Source organism: Sciurus carolinensis, chromosome 2 (genome assembly GCF_902686445.1).
Source record: "Sciurus carolinensis chromosome 2, mSciCar1.2, whole genome shotgun sequence".
Classification (NCBI taxonomy): Eukaryota; Metazoa; Chordata; class Mammalia; order Rodentia; family Sciuridae; genus Sciurus; species Sciurus carolinensis.
In genome coordinates, this window is record NC_062214.1 from 177,973,304 (window position 1) to 177,992,205 (window position 18,902).

At 39.3% G+C, this 18,902-nt stretch overlaps 1 protein-coding gene across 1 annotated transcript; it reads right to left on the reverse strand.

The window, feature by feature from the left end:
• Positions 1 to 1,739: 1,739 nt before the first annotated feature.
• On the reverse strand, positions 1,740 to 16,836 carry Dio2 (iodothyronine deiodinase 2). The gene is given in 3 exon segments (XM_047542522.1): positions 1,740 to 7,988; positions 7,991 to 8,558; positions 16,404 to 16,836. Coding segments are annotated over 3 exon segments (813 nt in total). The 5' UTR covers positions 16,626 to 16,836; the 3' UTR covers positions 1,740 to 7,965.
• Positions 16,837 to 18,902: the final 2,066 nt, after the last annotated feature.

Consider the following 18,902-nt stretch of genomic DNA (forward strand, 5'->3'; position numbering starts at 1 on the left):
ACATACAGACAACACCAATGCTGGTGAGAACATAAAGCATCTGGAAGACAGTTTGCCAACTTCTCATACAATTAAAATGACTCTTAATGTACCATCCAGTAATTGCACTCCTTGGTATTTACCTAAAGAAATAAAAAATTTGGCTGGGGTTGTGGCTTAGTGGTAGAGTGCTTGCCCAGCATGTCTGAGGCACAGGTTCAATACTCAGCACCACATTAAAAATAAATGAATAAAATAAAGATCCATCAACAACTAAAAATATGTATTAAATTTTTTTACTTGATTTGTTTTTGTGTGTGTGTTTTCATATTTTTTATTTTTTAATTATTTACAGATGACATTTTGATTCATTGTACACAAATGGGGTACATCATTTCATTTCCATGGTTGTACACGATGTAGATTCATACCATTCGTATAATCATACATGTACATAGGGTAATGATGTCTGTGTCATTCCACCATTTTTCATACCCCCTCCCTCTCATTTCCTTCTACATAATCCAAAGTTCCTCCATTCTTCTCTCACTCCCCACACCTTCCACCCCCATTATATATCATTCTCCACTTATCAGGGAAAACATTTTGATCTTTGGTTTTTTGGGGATTGGCTTACTTCACTTAGCATGATATTCTCCAATTTCATCCATTTATTTGCAAATGCCATAATATTAGAAATGCAAATTAAAACAACTCTAAGATTTCATCTTACTCCAATTAGAATGACTATTATCAAGAACACAAACAATAATAGATGTTGGCATGGATGTGGGGAAAAAGGCACACTCATACATTGCTGGTGGAGTTTCAAATTGGTGCATCCGCTCTGGAAAGCAGTGTGGAGAATCCTCAGAACACTTGGAATGGACCCACCTTTTGACCCTGTTATCCCACTCCTTGGTTTATACCCAAAGGACTTAAAATCAGCATACTACAGTAACATGGCCACATCAAAGTTTATAGCAGCTCAGTTCACAATAGCTAGATTGTGGAACCAACCTAGATGACCTTCAACAGATGAATGAATAAAGAAACTCTGGTATATATACACAATGGAATGTTATTCAGTCATAAAGAATAATAATATTATGGCATTTTCAAATAAATTAAAAAAAAATGAAGTAAAAGATTTACGTCTACATAACAACTGGCACATGGGTGTTTATTGCAGCTTTCTTCCTTCTTGCCAAAACTGGGATGCAACCAAGATGTCCTTCAGTAGGTGAATGGATAGATAAACTGTGGTACATTCAGAAAATAGAATACTATTCTTCACTGAAGGAAAGAGCTATCAAACCATGAAAATACAAGGTGAACCTTTAAATGCATATTTCTATGTAAAAGAAGTCAATCTGAACAGGGATAATTCCACGTACATGACATTTGGGAAGAGGTCAAATATGAAGACAATTTTTTAAAAACCAGGGTTGCCAGGGGTTACAGGGGTTAGGGTGGAGAGGGATGAATAGGTAGAACACAGCATTTTAAGGGCAATGAAAACATTGTTTATGGGACTATAATAACATATTGTTATACATTTGTCAAAACACATGGAATTCACAAAACCAAGAGTAAACCCTAATATAAATTGATGGACTTTGGGTGATTCATGTCCAAGTAGATTAGTCGATTGTTTAACAAATTTACCACTGTGACAGGGAATGTTGATAATAAGGGAGATTAGGCATGTGTGGGGCAGGAGGTATTTGGGATATTCTATAGTGTACCTTCCTTTCAACATTGCTACTCTAAAATAATAGTCTATTACTTTAAACACAAAAAAAGTCACTAAGTTAATTTCTAATACCTTTGAATATTCCCAGCCTTTGTAGCTTTGGTAACAAACCCTACCTCTGTGCCTGACAACAGAGTGGGCATGTTATATCAGTTGGTCCAGTCCAGTACTTCCCTGGGAATAGGGTCAAGCTTCATCTAAACCATCTTATAGCTAGCATGCAAGAGAGTAGCTTATTCACAGCCAGGTCACCCAACATAAGGAGAAACTGGTCTGAGAGAAAATGCAGAGACAAAAGATCTAATAATCACTGAAAGACTCTGTGACCCTGGATCCAGCTGTTCCTGAAGATTCATTACAATTATTCATAGGGCTTAGTTCTATCATCCAATAAATTCTACATTTTTAAGATTAATTTGAGTCTCTTTTAGGGTTTGGTGAATCTATGACAGGCTTCTTAAGGGAATTGTATCTGCAAGAGTTCAACTATACTGCTTCTGCACGTGATACTGGGTCTAGTACAGGGCCCAGCAAAAAAGTAAAATGGAAATTCAACAAATAGTTGTCAAAGTAATGATATTTTGATGTTCTTTTAAAAATTGTAGAATATTTTGTAAGATGCTTCAAATATTCATGAAATTTGTATGTAAAAAGTCATGAGCAAGTTCAGTCTCAGGAGATACTAATATTTTAGTGAAGTCAACTGTTTTAAAGGTACACAAAGCACATATTTAACCATGCTGCAAACATATCCCTTGTTATTAACAAACTACTGTCTCCATTTGTCATTTCTATCCTTATACCTTCTCATAGTGGAAAATGCTTAATATAAATGTGTTTAAATGTTTTTATTACACATTCCCGCACTGCCAACCCCATAACAAATAATATCTGTGTATATATGACGTGTGTGTGTGTGTGTGTGTGTGTGTGTTTATGTCTGTGTTGCTTCAACCGGCTTCCTGGGAAGTTCATTTATCACACTTAGAAAACCTGGGATGTAAATCTAACAAAGTTAAAGTTTGCTCCAGTTTCTTAAACAAGCCCCTTTCCATGAATTCTGTGTGTGTCTTGTTCATAAATATGGAAAGTAACTGAAGGTTTTCTCTTAACGTGTCTTGATTTCCTTGAAGACTCTGGCACACAGCATGAGATTAAAATAATCTGGCATCACTGGCTCCTTTGCCCACGAATACCAAGGAATAAATATTGGAGTGATGGATTCTCTTTCCCTTGTCAACCATGGATGTGTTCCAGCCTGAGGCAAGGTCTAGAAAGTAATTTAAAAATAAACAAATAGAACCAAAGAGTAACTCTATTCTTTTATTCAAAGTTTAATAAAATACAAGAACAAATTGTAAAAGCACACATACCACTCAGCACCAATATAATAACACTCTTTCTACGGATAGTGTCCCAAGCGTTTCTTCTTCTGCAACAGAGCAGCAGAGATATACACACATACATTCTCACCACAGTTACCCAGGACTCTCGCATTGTGTCCCGAGTATTCTCCTTGCCAGGGAGACAAAGATGGGGAGAGACAAACCAATGTGACTACATCCAACCACTAACTGAGTCAAGGACTCTTTCGTCAGTAGTTATCATTCGCACACTGGTAGACTCTGCACATCTCTGTCTCCCTCTTCGGGTGCCCGATCACTTGGGCCAGCGAGTCCGGTGATAATGTGATGCAAAACTAAACAAAACTGGCCAACATTCCCTACCCAATATCTTGTAATTGCTTTGGTTATAAAGTACTGGATACTCATGTCTTCACATCCCCCAATCCTAACACATGAAAACCACACTGACCAGCAACACGGGCTGGACAAGTCTTGAGAGAATTTTATTTATTTCCCATCCCCTTCTGTGGGCTTCTTTCATTTATATGTTTACCTGTTTGCTTTTTTTCGAGGTGGAGGGGGGAGGGTAGTTCGAGCCAAAATAGTGACTTCATTAAACATCTGCTGGGTCTCCGAAGTCTCAGTAAATATTAAATAAACTCCCCGGAGCTCTGGTGCTGCTGCCCAAGACGGGCAGGCGGCCCTGACTGGCATGAGAAGTCTTGTTTGGATATCTGTGCGCTTGCTCTCTGCGGTTCAGACTCCCCTTGGAACAGAGCTGGGTCTGTGCAGTCTGAGACCTTGTTTCTGGTGCAATCTGGAACACAGGGCTTTAGGAAGTAGCCCAATGCTTTGCTCATCCTAAAGTCACGCAATGGCACTCCACTGCCTTTCTCCAACCCCAAGAACTTTCTTTTCAGATCTTTCCAAATCAGTAGACCAAGCCCTCAGAGGCTGGTTCTTATTCAGTGAGCAATTTTCCTCCCTTACCCAGCCTCAGTCCCTTCCTTTGGTAGAGGGACTCAGGACAAGACCAAGCTAGCACCCTTAGCAAACAGTAGTTGGTGTTTATGTCCCATTCTGCAAGGACATATGAACAAGGGGTTTGACTCCTATGTTTAAGGCAAATGAGGAAGTTGGGATATAACCAAATATACTGGTAGCTCTTATTTTTGGCAACATCATTTCTTGAAAAACTCCTAGAATTAAAAGACTTATTGTTAATCTCCACTTCTCAGAGACATGACTCTAAATGCTAGTAAAGGTTTCCATTCATCCTTAGATGGAACAGAAGTAGTGTCTACATTTTCCTCTTTGTAATAGCCAGGGGATTCTTATTAAACTTATTTTCCAAACCATCAGTCAGAAGTCAGATGGAACAAATGTCCAGGTTCATTCTCTTATGATATACATAATGGGAAGTCCTGAAAAATCTGTGAATTCCTCTTCCTGTGGGCATAGCCTCTAGAGCATGCCAAGGGCACCTTGTATCCACCTGAGAATTTTTCCAAAGCCATTAATGTTGTGTTTAACCTGCCACTCTGGTATTTTAGGCAGCAAGGCAACCCCCATACATGACCCTCACTATGTTTCATAGTTTTTATTCAAGAGCCCTAACAGTGAAATAGACTCAGTCAAAACAAAAGACAATAGTCTTTTCTTCTCTCCCTGATCAGAGAATAAACATCTCTTGGTTAATGGGGTAAGAATTTAACTAAATCAATAGACCATTTAGAAGCCGATATTACCCAAAAATCAGGGACACATTTTATGAATGAGTGAAGACACAGGATTAAAGATCCAAAATGTGAAGACAGAAGTCACAGAGGTTAAATGGCTGCCACTTTAGCTACACAAAGCAAGAACGTGACTAGTTCGCCTCTAAGAAGGTCAGTCACACTTCCATAGCTGTAGGAAACACCTTTAGGTTATCCTGCAGGCATTTCATTCATGCCCGTTCAAGAAAGTCATTGTAAATTCCACTAATACTTTCTCTAAGCAATAAAGTAAAGTAAGTTTTGGATAGTTCAAACAGTAAGTGCTTGAGTAAATCCAGATGGTGTGATAATATCTAAAATTTCTTGGGAACTATTTCAATACTAGACAAGCTCACTCAGCTGCAAAGAGGCTAAACTGATAGCTCCATGTAAACACTGGCTATGGGTGGGGGATTTTTAGGTGCAAAGAGAAAGAACTCAGAGTTCTATATACATTTTTTTCCCTCGTGAGAATTACAACTATCAGTCTTCAAAGAGCAAACTTTATAAAACACACTATGGGTGGGTATTGATGATCTAATCATTTCTTTGAGCATTATCAGCTAAGCATTGGTTTTCTTTTATCTCCAAGAATGAGTTCTTATTGATTTTACAAAAGATACATCATAGGATATTATAAAAGTTTATGTTGAGATAAATAGGTTACATAATTACAGGCTTATCATAACACTGATAAGACCAAGCCATTCTATATATTGTAGGATTCCTGAGCTTTGTCAATCCACTTTCTCCATTGGCCCTTCAACAGCCTTTCTTCCAGTACGTCTTCCATGTTCTACTGAACATGTCTTTCTCCCTAACAGTCAGCTTATACCTTTGCATGTTTACTTCCTCTGCTTCATTTCTCCTTCAGAGTTCCCTCCGGGAGAAGGATTGTCTGCATGCATACACACATACACACACACACAACCTTCTCTTTCTTTATAAATAGAGCACAAATGGGTGATTTTTCCAACATCCTCTTTCCCCAGATGACTAGCACCGCCTTAGCCAAATCTCATCCCCCCACCAGCTTCTCTGACATCCTGTTCCATTATCGCACACGTAGAACAAAGGGGAAGTTCAAGGACAGCGATGTGGGTGTGCTGCTACCAATTTTTCATTTTACTTCTCCAGGCACCACATAAATCTCAACACCATTTTGAAGATAAAAATCAATGGGGGCCACTGATAAGGTTGGCTGTAGAATTCAACAATGGCGAAATCTGAAATAATCTATTCTCGGTTTGATTTTACAGCAATTCATAGATAACATCACATTTTCAAAATCTGCCTTGTTTCCTTGTGGGTGTTCTTTAGTAGAACTTAAAACATTGGAAAGCTTAGATGTTGTAAAAGAAAATGTGTCACAATGGAGCTTTAGTATCTGAACAATATACCAGCTTGTGATATGAGTGATTTCTTGCTCCAGTTTTTTTTAAATACATTTGGTTCCTGCACACCCAGTTCCCACTTTTTTCTCATTTCAGGAAACTAGTTTAAGAAGATACTTTCAAGTTTTGATTATCTTTTCCTGTTAGCTTTATTTTATGATACAGCTATGAATGAAATGGACATAAGAACATTAGTGCCTTTAAACTATATACTGTGATTTGAAAATATACTCAGTTTTTTTTTTTTTAAAAGTTATGGTACAAAACTGTTGGTCTATTCTTTTGGGGGTTACAATCTTTAGATATTACTTATGTATAAAACGACATTGTTTTTATCTTAAAGAGAAACATGACATATATAAGTATGTACTCTTGGGACTTTAGATTACTGAGTCTCAGCTAAGGGGACTAAAGGAAGACCCCAAGTTCAAATGTCAATAGAAATTCCACTTTACCAAATTCCTTGATATTAAGGAAAGCCTTATGTGAAAGGCTCCAAAATTATTGATAGGAATTAAACTAACTTTCTCCTATTTTGCAACTGAAGAAAGAATGATTGTTTGCACCTATAATTGTACTTTGGAAGGAGAAGAGGGCTGTAGCTGAATGGTCAGGGTACTGACTCCCTTGCCTTCAGCTCAGCATTCTCTGGAGACTGAGATGAGGAATGAGTAGAGCCACTTTATAAGTGCAGGAACCTGGAGGAACAGCCCAGCACCACCAGACTCACTGGGTTTCCCCTGGATAGGTATCACCAAGTATAATTCACCCACTAACACATATACACCCATATACATGTATCATAAAGTAATTATTTCCACAGAAAAGCCCTCATTAGCATACATTTATGTGTGTGGGTTTTATCCTTTCAATCCCCTTTTCACCCTCAATGTAGAAACATATGATACATATCTTGTCTTCATATGTATTTTTCCTATGCTATTTTTAGGTGAGCTTTTTCCTTTTCTGGCTTTATAAAGTTTCTATGTTTCTGGGGCTAGCAAATTAGTCTCACTTTGTGCAGCTTCAAGGTGAAACTCTATCAAGTTTCCTAATCTTTCTGCCTCCTCTTTCCTAGCTGATAATTTGATTTTCTTCTGGCAGTGTTTCCATCTGCCTAGAAAGTACCCCTCAAATTTCAGATGATCATTCTAACCGTTCAGATTGAGGAATCATTCTTGGTATCTACAAACATCCCTGGCAAAAAGCACTGCATGGCTAGCACTACTCTAACACATTAAACACCTCCAAGGCCATGACCTTGGGGCCCAAGTTCAAGGATTCATTGTAAGTATTTGGGAACTTCGCATTTGGCCTCTATCCAGGCTGTCTAAAGCCTACATGACAGACTTTATCTGTACATAGATAGTAACTTCCCTAACATAGTAATTATTCAGGTAATTCTGGTCTTCTGGTCCCAAAGCTTTCATCAGCAGTACCACTTCTTTCTCAAGGAACACTGAATCAGAATTTCTTCCTTCCCAACTTGGATCTTTTTACTCAGGGGTTCTCACCAAGAAGAGAGGTAACAGGGCTACTATTTAGCCCAATGCCATTTGAGTAGTTAAAGAAGTACGGGATGTTAGAGGTTTATGTTCTTCTGACAGGTAAATTCCCGTGCTGTCTTTCGCGGAGGCAACGGGCCTCAGTTGAAATAGTGGATTCAGTTCTTCTTTTCCTCTCCTTTATATAACTTTTTTTAAAAAATAATAAGCTCTATTACAATCATACCTTTAACCAGCTAATCTAGAATTCATCTCTTGTTGAAATTCTTCTCCAGCCAATGCCGGACTTCTTGAAGGTTGTAGCAGAAGGGACCCTTTCCTCCAAGATAAGCAATCTTCTGTCTCTGCACAATGCACACACGTTCAAAGGCTACCCCGTAAGCCACATTGGCATTGTTGTCCATGCGGTCAGCCACAACCCGGCACTGGGGCGGCAAGGAGAAACGCTCCAGGAGCTGCTGGGCTGCTGCACATCGATCTTCCTGATTCTGGTGCTTCTTCACCTCAAAAGACAAAGAGGAGTCCCCAGGCACCGCCCAACCATCTGAAGGATGAGCCTCATCAATGTAGACCAACAGGAAGTCCGCCACTGATGAAAACTCTTCCACCAGTTTGCTGAAGGCAGGTAGCTGGCTAGTAAAAGGAGGTCAAGTGGCGGAACCAAAGTTGACCACCAGTGGGCGCTCCGGACTGGCAAAGTCAAGAAGGTGGCATTCTGCTCCGTCCAAGGTCTTCTCCTGGGTGCCACTTCCACCATGGTTACCTTCAGGATTGGACACATGTACCACACTGGAATTGGGGGCATCTTCACCCAATTTCACCTAACGGTGAAGGCATAAAAGAGAAAGAGAGAATACCATATTAAACACATTGCGGCTTCAAGTCACTCTAATAAAATTGACTCTAACACAACTGACCCTAATAAAAAGTGGTATTTCCTTCAGAGGATGTGGCAAACGTATATTGATTTGAGGAAAAAAGAGTCATGACAGGTGATGTAAAGGATGACCAAGAGAATAAGGGTCTTTTTCATTCTGTGTAGTCACTGAAGGTAATTCTTTTCATCTTTGAAGACACCACAGTTAACACCTTTCATAATTAAGTTCAGGTTGGTATTGTTTACTAGCCTAACTTTGCTGTCAATACTTAGCAAGTGATTAATCGACTTCATTTTAAAAGTTGGAAGCAAATGGTCTCCTTCAAGACAAATGATCAGGGTCTTGGGATGCACTGTCTCTTTTTGAATTCCAAAATACTCAGGCATCACCTAAGTTTTCATGTATGATGCTAAGCATTTTAATCTAAACCCATGATCTCCAATCCTGGTCAGAGCCAGAAAGTCTGAAACCCATCATTTACAATAAGAGCTACTCACTCAGCCTCTACAGCACTTTCCCATCTGTAGGATGGAGATACTAACCCTGTCTTCCTTATACAGGTATTGGAGGATAGTACCAGGAAGAGAGAACTTTGTATACTAGAAATCTCTGCATGAGTGTACACTGCATTATCAGTTGCCATCCCACCCTGTGAAACAGAATAGCACTTTTCTTGGGCAATTCTGTGTTTTAAATAAATAAATGAGTAGTCCTCAGAAGAGATTTGGGCTTCTCCAGAGTATGGGACCTCCCTGGAGGTTTCCACCATTACTGTTTGCAATATGGGTCTGATGACTAGAACCTTATAATTTCCATTAAAAACAAAAATATGGTTATTCCATAACCCTACCTTTGGTTAATTTCTCATTTTACATGCATTTTTGTTTGTTTTCCCCCTGCTTTACAGAAGAAGTCACAAACCATACATTTCTCAATCATATAATTTAGTATTGAGCTCCTCTGAATGACAAAATTTTCAGGTAAAAGAGGTACAGACAAAAATTGTGTCATGTGCCCCCTCTGCATGTGGTTAAAATAGTTGAACACCAAATAATAAAAGTAAGTTTGTGGCCTTTGGATCTGTAAATTGATAATAAAAAGCAGGCAACATAAAAGAGCCAATTACTTCAGTTTGAATTAACACAATTGGACCTTTCCCTAGAATGGTTTAATCAAAGCCAATAACATTAGGGAGAGCTTATGGCAGTAAAATTGATTCTTACACACTATCCTTAATATTACAAAACACTTCCAACTAGATCGACTTATTCCCTCTCATATAAACACAGCCACATATAACAGTGCTGCTAACTGAAGTCACTTAATAGTGAATTGTTAAAGATACAACAATCCAAAACTGATAAAAAAAACACTCAGAGGTTTTTGTTCAGTGGCCTCTATCCAATGTTAATGCACAACTCATTTTAATAGTAGAGAAAGAGTAAAAGTTCTTCCTCTCCCTTCTCAAAAATCCTAGCAAGCCAGGTTTGAAATAGGTACTATTTGTTTTCGAAAAGAATTATTAAAATAATCATCTTCCTCCTGACGAAAGAAAGCTGTTGGTATGATTTAAACAAATACATTTGGGTTCAGTCACCACCCAGGGAGAAATTATTCTATTAATTTTCTTGGCTAATCTGCAAGTGATACTAGACAGGAATCTGAGAAGCCAACTTTAACTAGATTATTTCAGGTGAACTATGTTAGTCTTTGATGTAAAACCTCTGAATCTATGGGTTCTTTGGGTCATTTGTTGTAGACACAGGTGGTGACCAGCATCTCCATCATCTCCTCATTAGGTCTTTCCTATTTAAGATAACAGTAAGTATTCTAGAAGGGTTGCTTTTAACAGAATTATCTGTGCTGTGCTCCTCAGCATACTGTGATAAGATCTGAATACATTCAGGTCAGTCTGCTACTGAGATGTCTTGTTAAGTAAGCAACCTGCACGCAGGAGAAAAATAATCTCTACACTATTGACTGGTAGGTTCCTGGGAGGTGAAAACATCCTCCTGCATTTTGGAGTCATTGTTGAGGTCTCTAAAACAATTGTGTGGTCTTGATAAGTGGGCCTCTGATCCCCTAACTCTCACCCAAGCAGACCTGTTGATCCTTGTGTTATTCCTGACCATTCAACTGAATAATCTAATTTGATACTTCGGTCACAGGTGATCTCTTGTTACCTGCAGTTGATTTTCTTAGAAAGTTAAAGCACACTTCTCTTCTTGGAACAGACAATTTAGCCACAGAAGTCTTTCCAAATTTGACTAGTATGTCTTAGAAAATCTAGGACAAGTACAACACTGTCACCCTAAAGTTAAAATTTAGGAAAGTTACCAAACACATAATGCTCTTTGGGAAGGGGAAGTCAGCATTTTGTTAGGCTGGGATACACGCATTTTAAAATTTTTGACTGGATTATCAAATAAGTGATTGTTGTTATAATCCTAGAGCAGTGGGGAATTTTACACTTATAATAAACTTGACCCACAGTGAAATAATCACATTTGGGTGATGGGAAACTCAGAGAAGCAGATAAATTGAGAAATCTGAATCCCAGAGCCCTCCTGTAGATTACTGCCACAATCAACACCTGATGCTCTTGACTTGCTCTTGATTATCTCAGTTCCTTAGTGAAAAAGACAAACATGACTAATCCTCTTTATTTTGTTGAGCAGCCACAGGATTTGACTATAGACTAGACTGTCATAAACAGATGGATATTCTTATTCATGAAGGTAACCAGGTAAGCGATTATTCATAGGAATGATTAATGCTATTAATAATGCTAAGAAGGAAAAACAGACACCTGTGATCCATAAGTCCAAATGTTAACAGGCCAGCAGTCTGCTTTTGTAAGCATCATATAACTAATCATAAATTTGTCCATCTTGGCTAAAACCTGATAGAGAACAACTTAGCTACAATAAAGGAAAACAGATTTCAGTTTGCTTTGAACAAAATAAACATCTTTTCAGTGGACACTACTGTTCATTCTCATCTCTGTGTTTGATCGCCATGAAAATTAAATTCCTATTAGACCAGAGTTTAAAATGGAGAATTTCTCGATTTGCTTGGTTAACAATCCTGCTGAGATAGAATTAGAGAATCGCCATCATCGTCAATGATGGAGAATTCTTTGCTCTCCCCAGGAGTAAAGCATTCCTTGACACAGAGCCAAGTCGATGAAGAAAATAACGTTGGTCCCATAATAACATTAAGGCTGCAGGAAAGAAGCTCAACAAAAACAAGTTATCCCCTGGTACTCCCAAACTTTGTTTTAATTTCCCACAGTGGCACAGAAAGTCTCCTGGCCACAAGTTACCTATCATCTTAATTTCTCCTTCTTAGAGGGTTTGTGTTTGGTTTTTGTCCTTAATGAGACATATTTGCCAAAGAGGCATTCAAAAGGCATTTTTTACTCTTGCGGAAGAGTAATTAGGTCGGTACCTCTTTCCCTGCCAGCATTAGCCGCTCTAAAGAGAACCCTGCCCAGTATTTAATGCCCAAACACAAGAAGCATCATTTCCACTAATTGGTCTTGAAGTTCCGATGTTCCCAAAGGGTCCCTTTATTTCACAAGGATCAGAAAGGACATACGTAAAATGTGATATCGTCATCACTGACTTTTATCTCCCCCATCTGCACTAGTACAGTTGTCCTTTCTTATGTTTTTGCAAGCAACATGAACACCACCAACAAAGGAGGCGAATAATGAATTTGCATGTTTACAACAGAGGGATCTCTAGCCCAAGTTCAGGGGCTGCAATGGACATGTTTATGAGTGTGAACATGAGCGCAAGCACATAGCACACATAAACATCTGATTCCCCTGATGTTAGGGTCCCTTCTACTGACACTCTTTAGGACATAAGGGAAGAGGATGCTGCTCATGTGGACTGTGCAATGCAGGGCAAGGGGAAGAAAGAGCCATTCAAGTGAAATTGGAAATACAGCATATACCACTAACCTGGAGTTTTTGTTGTTGTTGTTTCTTTGTTTTGTTATGCTTTGCTTTCCTGAGAAAGGATTTTGCATAAATTATCACATATTGTCATGACAAGAAGAAAAGTGAATCACAAAAACAGGGGATGGGTGTGTGGCAGAATATTTACACAAACAAAGTCCTGGAAATGGTTTTATTAACTATCTTGCTAAACAAAGTCCTGGAAATGGTTTTATTAACTATCAGGAAGTTTTCAAATTCTTTGATATAATCACCAGGCTACATCAGTGGCCTTAGAAACATGGTCAAGCAACCATCAAGCAGAGGTTTAACCCCTTGCATTCAGATTGGCCAGATAAGTCAGAGCTGAAGAACAAATTACCTACTTCTTCCAAGCTCAGTTCCCTTCTCTGGCAAATTCTCTCTTTGATTTGTACCTAGAAAAAGTACCTCTGAGCCCTATTCTTTCCCAATGATTTAGCCAAGTGATGGACAAGCCCTGGCTGGGACCTCCTTTGTGTACTTTTGGGACAATTTCTCTCTTAAAGGAGCCATTTTTCATGGCAGAAACTTGTGTCAAAAGGCTTGAGGTGAATGAAGAGGAGGAGGAGAATGTTAAAGAGACCCTTTCAAAACCAAAATTGTATGTTCAGATGAATGTTTTCTGTATCGCTGCAATATTAACCGTGCAGAAACTGAAATGCTTGTCAGGATCCATACTGCGTGTTGACTTTTACACTTCATTTAGGCAAGAGCCAGACTCCCAGACAGGAAAGTTTGCTTATTGGTTGTGTTTTCTGAGTCTTTGAGCACCAGCACAAGGATCCAGTGTTCAGATGCAATGACACCAACTCAAGAAACTTAAATAACAAATATCTCTTGTTTACTTCAGAGTCTCTCATGAGTTTCTATAGAGTTTTTCTATCAAAATTTTGTACAGAATCCCCTCTTACCAATCTAATTTAACTTTAAACCTCTTTCAGTATTTTAATGAACAAGTGTTTTATTAAATTTAATTTTGTTCTTTTTAATTTTTTTTATTATATCCATGTTGCCTCTGGTGTGGGTAAAACACAGGATCATACTTTCAGTCCAATTTCTCTAAATATCTTCCTAAGTATCTAACATTCCCCAATCAAGAGAATGAAAGCTAGCAAATGATACATCCAATTGTCTCCCATGTGGACACGCCCCCTCATTCTAGAAACCTCTGCATCTGGGGTGGCAGCCTCACAATAATGCAAGTCAAGGTTAGGGAATACTGTGATACCCTCTCAGACAGAAGCTCCTAGCTCCTCCAGTGCCTCTAGAAACATCCACACCCAAAGACAGTGGCACAGATGGCAACAGCATTTGGCAAAGTGACTCAACCTGTCTGAGAGGTTCTGAGTGACCCTCAAGAGCCAACACAGCAACCATCACCCCAGTCATACCTGAAGACAGAAAACACTAACATTTGGTTCAAGCTGTGCCTCAGTGTTTCCATTTATCATGCACCCAGTCCAGTCTTATCTCTGGATATCTGGTTCCTGGGGTTGCTTCTGCACGTGGTAACTATGACATAAATCATTAAAGGCCTAATAACAGCAGTCATGAACTTGGCCAGTAATAAATCAGTAGGTAGAGACAAAGGAAGAAGAGGAAGATGCCAACTACCTGCCAAAAGAATAAGCAAATCGTTCAGCCTTCCCAATTTCCTAGAATGTGGATAGTGACATATCACAGCACAACACTGTACATTAGTTAAAAACAAATAATCAAGCTTATTACGGAGGCATTTGTTTGCTTTCCCATTTCTATCTCACTAAGCTGCTTAGTTAGGGGGGAGGGGAATCCTCACTTGATACACATGGTTAACATTATAGCCCCTACAGTGGATATAATTAAGAGATGACATTTATATTAGACATATATGCATATAAGTGAAATTCTCCCAAGAAGTGGGTTTTTTTTCCTTTTATAAGCAAAAGTCAATCGTGTTTCCAAGAAGTTAAGACTCTAATATACTGAGATTAAGACTCTGACATTTCCATGTTATCTGCTAAGACATGCAAAATACAGATGCAGATGAAAGAACTTCCTAATTAATAATATTTTATGTACTTGTGTACTCATCCTTCTCCATATTCCCTACCTTTAAAACAGAACATAAAATTTTCACATTCATTGTGTACATTTGAATCTGATCATTTCAGCATCTCCTCATCCACACTTCTCATCTGCCTTCACATACATAATATAAATGAGACATCATTACTCCATGTACATGTATGATTACACGAATGGTATGAATCTACATCGTGTACAACCATAGAAACGAAATGATGTACCCCATTTGTGTACAATGAATCAAAATGCAGTCTGTAAAAAATTAAAAGCTAAATAAAAATAATAATAAAAAAATAAATAAAAATAAATGAGTTTTTACTATGAGGACTTTGAGCATCCATTTATATTTGCATAAAGGAATTGGCATTTACTAATAAGAGTTCTTACTATTCACCTGTCTTTAGGGCAATCAATGCAAACCTTCTGTAGGTCACCTCAATAACAAAGACAAGAAACTTCCCTCATTCACAATAGATATTTTCCTCTTGAACCTTTGAGATTTCAGTGGAACAATACTGCCCTGGATTCCTTGTTTCTTCTGTTCTCCTGGTGGAGAGCTTTTTTAGTGTTTATTTACAGAGGATTCATTCCCTTTCCCCTCTATTATTCTGAGTTGCGGTCTCTGTTTCTGAGGTTCTGCCGGCTTTGCCTGTGCCACTTTGTTGAACACCTGGTTTCAATATTCCTCTCAAACTCCCATTCCTGACATTTTCTACAAGGTCCCCCCATCCTGTTGGGAAAACCAGGATAGTCTCCTTTGATAACAACGTTTTGCCAAATGAGTTCTCTCTTCCCAACCTCAGGGGGTCTTCAGGAGTCAAAGGAGCTGAGGGTAGGGGTTGGGAGCAAATTGACAAAGAACAGGTAACCAAGCATTCTCTTTGCCCCTTAAGATCTCAGTTGAAAATGTTCCACCAATACCTCTAAGCAATCAAAATCAGGGACACCAGAATCCAACTCTGGCTTTTCAAGAGCCGCTGGGAACAACACTTGCACAGACAAGGGAGGCCACTGTTCTAATGCTCAAGGCAGGAGAAGGTAGTGACCCAAGTAGATCCATCAGATCTCACAAGACAATGTTTACACTTGGAGAAACAAAGTAAATTTGGTTTCCCTTACAAAGTCTGTATTTTTGACAGCCAATTTGCAGATCACTCTTACAAACCGAGAGCTCGTAACTAGGGACTCAGAAATCCTAGGCTTGATCTCATTAACTCTCACCTCTACCAGAACCCAAGCTGCTGTGATGCCCAGTCACACTTACCAGGAATATTTTGTTGTCAATTCTCTGACAGTTTTGAACTGTCTTTCCTAGTGCATCTCCTATCAAGCAAAACATCAGAATTCCTGCTTATATAAGAGCAAAACAAAGGCAGCATCTCCCCTCCCACAACATTTTCTGACTTCAGGCAAAGTTATTCCACGGGCACAAAACCCTCTATTCCAGAATCACAGCAAGATAATGAGAACCTTTATTTAAAAGACTCCTTATTAGGTCATAGGGAGTCCTTAGGGCTTAATATCGTCACTCGAAAATCAAACCTGTGCAACAGGTGTAGAAAGTAAAGGTAGAGAGGCTCACTCAACCTCACATAACCACTCACGGAACCACCAGGCAAGTCCCCAAACACAACTTCACGGCTCTCACCCCAATGCCCCCATGACCTCCAGCCCCCAACCTTCTAGCCCCCTGCCTGGCTGACCTGAGGAGAAGCCCTCTGGGCTCAGCTCACCTGTTTGTAGGCATCCAGGAGGAAGCTCTTCCAGACGCAGCGCAGTCCCTCTGAGGTCAGCATGCGCCGCCACTCTCCGCGAGTGGACTTGGAGCGGCTCAACAGCAGCACCACGTGCTTGAGCAGAATGACCGAGTCATAGAGCGCCAGGAAGAGGCAGTTGGAGAAAAAAACTGGCAGAATTTGCAGTGTGATCAGCAAGTCTACGCTGAGGATACCCATCTTCTCTGCCTCCTGAGTCAGTCCCCTTGTGCGCTCTGGTTCCCCTTCGCCCTCTTATTTAAAAGGGGGGTGGTGGTAGAGGGGGGTGGGGGAGGTAAGGGGAAGGTTGGGGGTGGGGGGAGAAGGAGAAAAACCAAATTAAAAGGAAGCCCAAGTTGTCTCCTCTTTCAAAGAAGCAGAAATGGCAAGACCAAGTTCAGTCTCTCCAGCCCAGCAGTTGGAGTGTGCCCATCAATTCATTCAATTCGGAGCTGCTGCCTTTTTTTTTTTTTTTTTTTTTTTTTTTTTTTTCAGGATTTAAGATGTTAAAAAAAAAAAAAAAAAGAAACTGGCATACCCGTCCCTAATCCAGTTACCCCTGTCAGAGTCCGTTAAAGACAGGCAGCTCTACTTTCATTTCCAAGTACCTATGAGACTGTGGCAGAGACTGCAAAATTTTCTTTAGCTTTTCATTGTCTCTATGTTCTTTAAACGTAGCCTGTTTCTTTCTTGAATTGCCAGAGTTTTTAAAATGTGCTTTAAGGGTGGTTTCTTTTTCTTTCTTTCTTTACTCCGTTTTACACACACTTCCTGCTCTTCTCCTTTTCCCCAGCCTGTCTCACTCTCTCCCTTTTCCAGGAGCGAGAGGACCTGGCTCTTCTTTCCCTCACTCCTCTGGCTTTTCCTTCCTGCTATCTGTCTGTGGTGCAAAACGCCTCTCTCTGCTCCCAGCGAGGCTCCCTGAAGCCTTTTATACATTCCCTGGCTAATTGCTGCAATAGAGAAATGAAAGCCTAATCTTGCTAAAGATCTTGACGTCATTGAGAAAGAGGGCTTTACTTTGGCCAGGACTGCAGTGAATAGAAAAGCAAAACTCGACAACTTTTTTTTTTTTTTTTTTTTTTTAAGAAGGGGTGGGGGAGAGACAGTGGAATTTTGCTTTGTGATTTAAAGAGAGAGAAAAAAAATTAATACCTTTGACAGCTTTCAAGAAATGCTTCCAATCTCTGGGCAGAGTAGTTTACTATAATGTGTAGATTAATGTGGCAACACTCTCTCTTCTGATTATCATTATTAATTTATTAGGGGTTTTGGAAAGAAAGGATCCTGGCAGGCAGGTAGAAAAGAGGAAGACTAAGCCCAGATGGTCTTTGCTCCATTTCTTTAGATATATGTTGTTTACATGTGACCTTATACACCTTTACACCATAATTCTGTTCCTCATTACATTTGTGACCTAGGTCCTTTAAATATTTTTGAGTCATGATCTTATTTAAGAAAATGCAAAGTGGGTTGTGAGGTGGAAAACTTTTAAACTATTTGAGTACCATCACAGCATTTCTCTAAAGTTTCTTGCAGAAACTTAATACAAGTTTTCTTTTTAGTTTACTGAAGCTTCCAATATCCAAAAAAAAAAAAAAAAAAAAAAAAAAAAAAATCCTTTAGACACAGAAGGAGCTACATGACCAGACCTTCTTTGAGCTTTATTTTGCTTCCATGCAAATGAAATTAAAACTTTCCATTGAAAGGTACTCAGATGCCATAAGGCTAAGAAATAAATGATTTGTAAGACAGCTCTTTTAAAATTCAGTCCTTCCTGCTTCTGTTAGTATAACCCCTAAGAGAACTAAAGCTTTAGGGAAGCTTTCTTTATGCTTGGGAAAAAAAAAAAAAAACTAAATATATAGGTGGTTAGAGAAACTCTGAATTGGTTGAAGGTACCACATTGACCTCAATGCCTTGCCTCTCCCACTGGTCTCTAAGACAGTTACTTGAGCAGCTAATGCTTGGGCATAATGCCATGATCCCCGCCCCATTTACTTTCCTTCCCCACTTACCTACAGATCACCTCTAAGAAATGTTTCCTTGGAAGAAGAAGTGGCAGGTACAGACACACTAGGGTGGGATGTGAAATTTTAATTGAAAACTATGTGAGTTTTCTACTGCACAAGCTCTTAAGAGTGAGCTCAGCAGTGGAGGCAAACCTGTGGTCAATCCATGGCTGCATTTTGTCCCTGTGGCTAAAACCTGTGAGATCACAGAGATAATGTAAAAGCCTAGAGCAGAGGTCATCAATCAGTGGGCCCATGGGCAAACGTCTGCATAAAGAAGCATTTTGATTGGTTGGCAGGGTGCTTTTTTGCCCTTTTAAAAAAACAATCAAAGGCGAGGCCCTTAGGTCGTCTAAAACCAGGGATTCTTGTCTGCTTTGTTCTTTGCTACCTCTCCAGCACTTAGAACAATGTTGGATGAGGCTGTTGTAAATGAATGAATACATCAGGCATGTGGAGGACCTCA